This window comes from Macaca fascicularis, chromosome 3 (genome assembly GCF_037993035.2).
Source record: "Macaca fascicularis isolate 582-1 chromosome 3, T2T-MFA8v1.1".
NCBI lineage: Eukaryota > Metazoa > Chordata > Mammalia > Primates > Cercopithecidae > Macaca > Macaca fascicularis.
In genome coordinates this window covers 32,946,041-32,954,668 of record NC_088377.1, presented here as the reverse complement: position 1 = coordinate 32,954,668, position 8,628 = coordinate 32,946,041, and the positions used below count along the sequence as shown (strand labels likewise).

The 8,628-nt window shown below is 38.4% G+C and overlaps 1 protein-coding gene across 1 annotated transcript in view; it reads left to right on the top strand.

The window, feature by feature from the left end:
- The first annotated feature begins 1,201 nt into the window (after positions 1-1,201).
- The window catches only part of LOC102117110 (multidrug resistance-associated protein 1-like), a 92,616-nt gene continuing 85,189 nt past the window's right edge, over positions 1,202-8,628 (top strand). The window contains exons 1-2 of the mRNA XM_005548937.5: positions 1,202-1,336; positions 7,097-7,158. Of these exons, the coding sequence (XP_005548994.3) occupies positions 1,271-1,336; positions 7,097-7,158 (128 nt within the window). The 5' untranslated portion in view covers positions 1,202-1,270. The remainder of the gene's footprint in view (positions 1,337-7,096; positions 7,159-8,628) is intronic.

The following is an 8,628-nucleotide window of genomic DNA, read 5'->3' as shown; positions in this document are numbered from 1 at the left end:
AAATGAATTGTTTTCCAAACATTCCCCAGGACTTCAGTTCCATAAGGTATCATCTGGTCGAATTCGTCTGTGGAAGTTGTCTGGTTCCTCAGTTTCACCCATTCTATGGCCAGCCCAGACTTCCCCAGGTAGGACTCATGCCCCTTCCTCCAGAAAGCAGAACTTCTCCTGTCCTAAATCCTCCATTCTCTCCATCTACCAGTTAAATAAATGCCAGGCAGTAGACGGAAAGCTCCTTGTCCTGAAGTATAATATCCATCCTTGTAAAATACTACATGGCCTTATCTTTATCCTTACATTTAGGAATTTCTAATATTTCTCCCTCTTTTGTTGCTTCAGGTGCCAAATAAAACAAAATGCTTCATCAAACCAACGACATACATCATGTGTCAAGTATGTGCCTCAAAGTAACTTGTTGCGTACTCCTTACTTCTGTATACAGGCTCACAGTTTCTTAGTATTTACTAACAATCAGAATGCAATTCTTTAACTTTTTTTGTTCCCCTTTGTACATCATGTGTCACCTTTAATTCTTTGTTCATCCTAGTTACTGTGAAATTTTTCATTTACTTGCTTTGTAGTTACTTTGAAGAGTAAAATGTAGATGACATGCAGTATACTGTTAAGGTTTTCTAATACTACGGGGAGTGTTTCATTGGTTTGTAAAGTTAAGGCCATTGTAATAAATTTGCTCCTTAAAATTCTACTGACACTTCTTCTTAATATTTTTTAAGAGACAGCTGTAACATTGTTTGCAAACGTAGTATCACCCCAGCGAGAAACTAGCTTTGTGCTTCGGTCATAAAAGGGACACAGGTTTGTTTTTTGTTTCATTTTCTTTTTTATTATACTTTATGTTCTAGGGTACATGTGCACAACGTGCAGGTTTGTTACCTATGTATACATGTGCCGTGTTGGTGTGTTGCACCCATTAACTCCCCATTTACATTAGGTTTCTAGTAGGAAATGGAAAGGAGAGAACTACTGAGTCAAGCGCAAACTCCCCACCAGGCAGAGAGCAGCCCACTATATACAACTGTCCTTGTCCGGCTCCCTCCGCACCTTCCCTCGTCTGGGCCCAACCCCATTCCACCCACACCCCGCCCCAGGCGCACTGGCTGGGACCGACAGGCCGGGACTAAGGTGACAGCTGACTCTGCCGGGCGGAGTGCGTGTCCTCCCACCGTGCCGGCGCTGAGCTGACAGTCCGCTGCCAGGGAAAGTGACAGCCGCAGCCGGCTCGCAGCCAGCGGCCAGACGCCCGCGGACCATGCTCTGCAGTCCGCAGAACTGGGGCGGCTCCTATCAGCGGGTCCGCGGGGGGCTTGATGCGCAGGTAAAGTTCTCTGGTTCTTAGGGGAGAGGAGAGGCGGGTCGTGGGGCCACTGTGGGTGCGGGAGTGGAAGTGGGGAGAGGTGAGTCCTCGAACCCTGGATGTGGACTGACAAGCCCTTGTTTGAGTAGCCATCACACACGGGACAGACCGACCCGCATACACACTCAATCCTGGAAGCAGAGATCAGAGATCAGGGTGTGAACCACTGGAGCTCAGTCTTGGTAGTGCTGGAGGAGAGGAGGAGGCATATTTGTTTGAAGAGATAAGTAACTCCCCCATAAACAGAAAGGATGGGTGGACCTGTCATCGCTGAAGGGACACAGGTTGGAGGGGAATTCTACAACCACTGAGTGATCCCATTAAAACCGCAGAGCACTGGGGATTAATAATACTCAGTATGGATTTTGGGACCCAGGTCTGGGGTAAATCCAGAAACTTCAGACACTTAACTGTGCTCTGCTCTGGCGCACTATACCTCATGCTTCTACAATGGGAGTCAGATGCGAAGGCGGTAGTCAGAGAAATGAACCCTACAGTTGTGTATTAGCAACAATTCCCCTAACAAGAGTTCCATTTGTTTCACTTATCATCACTATACAAGACATGGGCTTAGAAACAGCCCTGTTGTCCTAACAAAGAAAAACTACATAATTCCGATTCAGGGGCACTTGTTCTAATCTTGGCTTTTTCAGTAACTCTGAGTGTCAAATAGATGTGACATCTATTCTGATCACATACAAAATCAAACTATAAATTTATTTAAAATTAAGTTATATGTAAACTACTTTTATAAAAGTCTATAAAATAGAAGGGCTGAATAAGTTCCTTGAAAATGTGGAAAAGTTCCATCACTATAGTACTGTACCGTAGACATGGCAGGCTCAATTGTGCAAGCTGGTTTAATATCATTAGTGTAACAGCCAAGGTGACCAAAGGCAGTAAATTATGAATTTGTAGTTGAAAAATTATAAAACACAATTTTGTCACCCCAAATTCTAGTCGATTCTTCCTCTAGTATTCAAACACTGTTTCCTTGATTATTATTCAACTTTGACAGCCTTCATACAGGAATCCGCTTAAACAAGGTTGAAAATATTCATTTTAATTTCATTCTGTATTTGTTATTTCTATGATGTCAAATTTTTAAAAAAGTTGATGGTAGCCAAGCACAGTGGCTCACGCCTGTAATCCCAGCACTCTGGGAGGCCAGGCATAGAGGCACACTCATGTAGTCCCAGCTACTTGGAGGGGCTGAGGTGGAAGGATTACTTGAGCCTGGGAGATGGAGGCTGCAGTGAGCCATGTTCACTCCACTTCACTGAAGCCTGGGCACATAGTGAGACACTATCTCAAAAAAAAAAAAAATTGATGGCTTCAAAATGTATAAAAAACCTCTGTTTACCTACATATTGATTTCATATTTTTAATACAACAGATCTCAGGTAAAAATCCCTATGTAACTAAAAGCTAAGAACATACCTTTCTAATTGAATTTTTATGGCTAACATGGTGACCTGTGAATAGATGCTTCTAAGTATTTTTTGTGGGTAGTGATTAGCATCCATCCATTCATTCGGTCAGTCATCCAAAGCATGTTTATTATGAGCTGGGCCCTGGGCCTTGAGAAACTGGAGATTTCTCCAGAAGCTAGCGATACAGAGATAAATCAACTATAGTTTCTGTCTTCCAGTGGCACTAAATCTAGTAAGAGAGAAACACCTTCCAGGAAATAATGAGAGAGTTGGGTAATATGAGGGTATATTCAGTGAGTGCCAACCTGAAGGAGCTCTTAAGTCCTCCCTGAGGAGTATGTTAAGGTTGCTCTGGTAATACAGAACCTGTTTCAGAGCCTTGGACTAGAGTGAGAGGACAGAAATTACAAAAGGCACTGAAACTTGAGTAGGATTGAAGCACAAAAGCCAGGAGAAAGGAGGCAGAAGGAAGTGGGCAGTAGGAAAGGTGTAGGTAGTGAAAAACAGGGCTGCATGGGTACTGAGTTGAGAGTGTGGATTTAGAACTGGAGTATAGAATAAACTAAGTGGTTTAGATCTTGTTTCCAATACTTTGTTGCAAGACCCTAGGTGAGTTTCTTAAACTCTGGGTGTTAGTTTCCATTTCCATAAAATAGTGGTGACAGAAATTATGCCATCATAAAGATATTTTACATTTAGTGAAATAATGTACTTAGTACAGAATTTAGCACATTTTAAGTGATTAAAAAATGTAAGTTTTATCTGTCTGGGCGTGATGGCACACACTGATAATCCCAGCACTTTGAGAGGCTGAGAGGGGTAGATCACCTGAGGTCAGGAGTACCAGACCAGCTTGGCCAACATGGGGAAACCCCGTCACTACTAACAATACAAAAATTAGCCGAGCCTAGTGGCAGACGCGTGTAATTCCAGCTACTCAGGAGGCTGAGGCAGGAGAGTCGCGTGAACCTGGGAGGCAGAGGTTGCAGTAAGCCAAGATTGCACCACTGCACTCCAGCCTGGGTGACAGAGCAAGACTCTATGTCAAAAAAAAAAAAAAAAAAAAAAGTAAGTTTTTTTTTTTTTTTTAAATTCTAGAAGTTTTTCCTCCTCCATGAGCATCTACTTTCATTTTCCAGTAACTTCCTCCACTATTCCCAAAATCCTCCTATAAAATCCACAAAGGAAGCTTCTGAAATTAGGCATTATAGGATATCAGTAAACATAGCGATCTGTCACACAAACCATATTGCCATGAGGCCACATCTCAACATTAAACCCAAGGAAGCTTGAAAACAGCACATTTCAGAACCCTGGCTGTGCTATGATCTGGTGGTCTAAATACTTCTTGTTCCTCTGCCATAATCCAGAAGTAACAGGACCTCCATTCTAGTGAAAATTACTCTTAAATCAGCAATGTCGAGGTAAGTTTATGGATTGCCTACTGTAAGCTCAATAGTAAATAAATACAATAGATAATAAAATAGCGTAAATAAGATCTGTAGTGGACATGGGGACACACGAAATGAGAAACTCATTTGGGGCCAATTGGGTCTGCAGACCAGAATTGCTGTCAGATTAAGAACAAATGAGTTAGAAAGATGATAAATATTTAATGGAGAACATGGGAGTAAATTAGAACATTCGAAGATACTCAGAATTGTCATGTTCTATTTTTCTGCATACAAATTAGTATGTGCAATATATAATCAACTCAATGAGATCCATAATATGAATTCGATAGTTATGAATGCATTGAAAAGTCATTTGCACATTCTTGGTGCTTGGTAAGGATTAATTCCCTTCATCAGCCTTTAAAAAAAAAAAAAAAAAAAAAAAAAACAAACCTGGCTGCTATTCCTTCTGGGATGGTTGGACTTTACTGTGATTCAGCATAAGATACCTGGTTCACATCTAAGGAGGCTATTTACCAGAATATATAAAGGGCATCATATAAGATGCTTTCACATGAAAAAATGGTCCTAGAAGGAATGTTAAACCAAATACTGATGTCTCAGTCTGCTAAAATAGCCATCTGCAGTAGCTTTGCAAGGCTTAGGTGCCTAAAACAACCATGTTACTTAGTTCATTATTCTTTGTGTCAATTGGATTGTGTCCTGGTTTGGGTCAGTTTGGCCGGTAACTCCTGCATTCTCTTATGCATAGGATTGTTGCGAGAACTAAATACAGTGACAGTGATTCTACGATTATAGAATCCGCTGGTAGATGGGCTGGTAGCCAGATAATCTAGAACCACCTTATTCCTATATCTGGCAGTTTTCAAGCGATTGGCCTGGTAATAGAGCATCAGATGAGTGCCTTAGTTCTCCTCCACATGATCTGTCATCCTTCAGCAGCCTAACTCCAGCTCAGTCACATGGTGCACTCAGTATTCTAAGCACAGCAGGAGCCAAAGTATTGAGGCTTTTTGAGGCTTAGAATTGGAGCTCTTTCAATGTCACTCCTGTTGTATTTCTATGATCAAAACAAGACACAATGCCAGCCCAGATACAAAGGGTGCGAAATAGATTCCACCTCTTGATGGGAAAAGCTGCAAAGAATTGGTAGCCATTTACAGTTTTCCACAGAAATATATGTGTTTTGGATATGAATCAGATCCTTGCATTGGTGGCAAATTATCACATTAGCAACTCCCTGTGAAATTTGAACTTATGACATAAAATACATCCTCCAGGTTAATTAGATAATTTTTAGAACATTTTTTCCAATAATTTGTGTACTTATTTTTTAGAAGTATGTTGGTAACAATAGTGATGACAATTTTATTGTTCATATATTTGAGTCATTGTTTTGGGCTAATGGTGTGATAAGTATTTTATATTTATCACTATATTTAGTTCTTGCAAAAATCTTATGATGATAAATGCCATTTTGGTAAATTGTATATATCTTACATGATTGATATTATATAATTTGTTATAACACAGAGAACAGATCTGGCGTCAAATATATTTTCTCATCTCTACTTTGGGCATTTTGTTGTATATGATAAAATTTGGATTTACTCATTCCTTCTAGCTTCAGAATTTTTTAAATTAGTAAATACTGATTATGGAATCAGAACTGAGTTAGAGAAGATCACTAGAAAATTTCTTAAATGTTAGACAGTTTCTAAAAATCAAAATTAACTTGGTGACTAGTCTTACTTTTTAAAATGCAAAGAGATTGATGCTGACTATAAAAACATAAAATGGTTGTTTTTTTTTTGTTTTTTTTTTTTTTGAGACAGAGTCTTGCTCTGTCGCCCAGGCTGGAGTGCAGTGGCGCGATCTCTGCTCACTGCAAGCTCCGCCTCCCGGGTTCACGCCATTCTCCTGCCTCAGCCTCCCGAGTAGCTGGGACTACAGGCGCCCACAACTGCGCCCGGCTAATTTTTTTTGTATTTTTAGTAGAGACGGGGTTTCACCGTGGTCTCGATCTCCTGACCTTGTGATCCGCCCGCCTCGGCCTCCCAAAGTGCTGGGATTACAGGCGTGAGCCACCGTGCCCGGCCAAAATGGTTGTTTTTGAGACATCTCTTTTTAAACCTCTTTTCTCTTAGTTAAACCAATATAGTAAATGGGAAAACTTTATGGAAATGTTATAACCCACCCCAAAATAACATGTAATTGTGACAAATATGTAATTATGTATATAATTTTAAAAATATGTAAACACATATAGAAGTACACCAGAGAACTATTACATTCTCTTATTTTTCTATTTTTCAGAAAAAGAAAACTATCTTTAGCAATTTAAATGCTTTACATTTATCTTATATATACATAGACATATATAATACATATGTGTATAAATTATTCATGTATATTATACTGTCATATAATTGTATTAATTGTAAATAGCCAATATGGGCTATTAAGTTCAACGAACTGTCCCTCTGTATGTGTACAAATATATATGTACACATATATGTATATGTACGTATATTGTATATGTATATATTGTATACAAATACATATAATTGCAAATTTACAGTTCTAAAATCTCTCTATGTATGTGTTTGTACCTGTACCTACAATTTTCCTTTCCAACATGACTTATTGCTACACACACCATCGCCATGTTGAGGGAAATCTTGAAATTCCTCTAGTCCAACCACCATACAAGAATATCTTCACTTAACTATACTTCTTAAGAATTATAACAACATATCTGCAACTATTAGTAGAATAAATAATCTCAGGTTTACTTTTCTGACAAAATATATTTCAAATGTAAATTAAAAATATTTACTTTATACACTATTCTCTGTATTTTTTCTTTTCAGAAATGCAGTCCAGAGAAAAGTGCCTCATTTTTCAGTAAAGTGACATATTCCTGGTTTAGCAGGTAGGAATTTTACTAATATATTCGTAGCATTCCACACTGAAAGAGATCCCAAGGGAAATGACACCTGAATTTTCTTTAATCTCAACGTGAATTGTTGTACAAAATTGTCTCATATTACTTATTACACAGAAATCATAGGTAAAAACATACTAAACAGTTCCACAGATAACAGTACTAATATTCCTCCAATATGTCTGTCCCTTTATAGAGTTTTCATCTCATTAGCACTAGGGAAGGACAGAAAAATGAACTTCTTTTTTAGCATCGAGTATATGCTATCCACTTTGTGTTTATTATTTCATTAAATTCTCCCCGAAGTGCTATGAGAAAGGCATTTGCATGAGAAAAATTTAGGCTCAGGAAAGGAAAGCATCTGTCCATTGATACTCATGTAGGAGTAAGTATGTGTTTTAAACCAATTTCTGATGAGTTCATGTTTCATGCTTTATTTTTGCTATGTCATTCTACTTTTTATTAGAAATGCTCTCTTATATACTCATATATGCTACTATTAAAACACACACAAACACACACAGCCCCAATCATTTTATAAGACATGTATTATTGGTTTCCTTATAGAATAATTCATCCATAGTGTATGATGAGGGCTCAGAATTTCTTCGGGAGATACCATTTTGAACTTTGATTTTAACACATAAATTAAATCGTATTGAATGGGAAGAGTTGATGTTTTCTTATTTTATAAATTCAGAAGCTTTCTTTAGAAATGTATTTCTTTTTCCCCATAACAGAAAGTCCATAATAATATGAAGTTAAATTTGTCTTTCTAGCTTTATGCCCCTTGCTTTACAGTTCACAGAAACAAAATTGCTCAGTTTTATCTACAGATAAGTTCCCACGAAGGAATTAATCTTTTAAAAAATGATTGGCCCCAAACTCCGCTAGTCTTTAAAAATGCAGAGATAAATGACTTCGTTTCTGTCTTCTAGGAATTCGTAGTAGAATTAAAAAGATTAAAAAGTATACCACCATTACAAAAAAGGGGACAAGACAACATAAGCATAACTGACAAACACACATTTTCAGGAGTGTCATCTAATCGAGTTTGCACAACTAGGGACTATTTCACAGATACCAATGTTTTCACTTAACATTTAAAGATGTGTAGGAGTGAGTAACATGGTATCCCAAGTTGAGCAAATAAAATGTGAAAACCACAATAAAAGGTGGGAAAGAACTGGCTGGGAAGTTTAGACGTGGTGAAAAACTGTGGGTTCAGACTGAGACATTTTTAAGTTTTGAGATACATATGAAGCATCACATGAAAATGAGTTTGGATATGTGGCTTCCAGGCTTGGAATAAACCTTTGACCTATAGATATGGATTTGGGAGTCACTGACTAGAGGACAGTAGTTGAAACCATGCGTATGAATGAGATCGCCCAGAGGAAGAACCCATTGAATAGGTTGAACAAATGCAACATTGGCAATCCTCAGTATTTAAAAGGC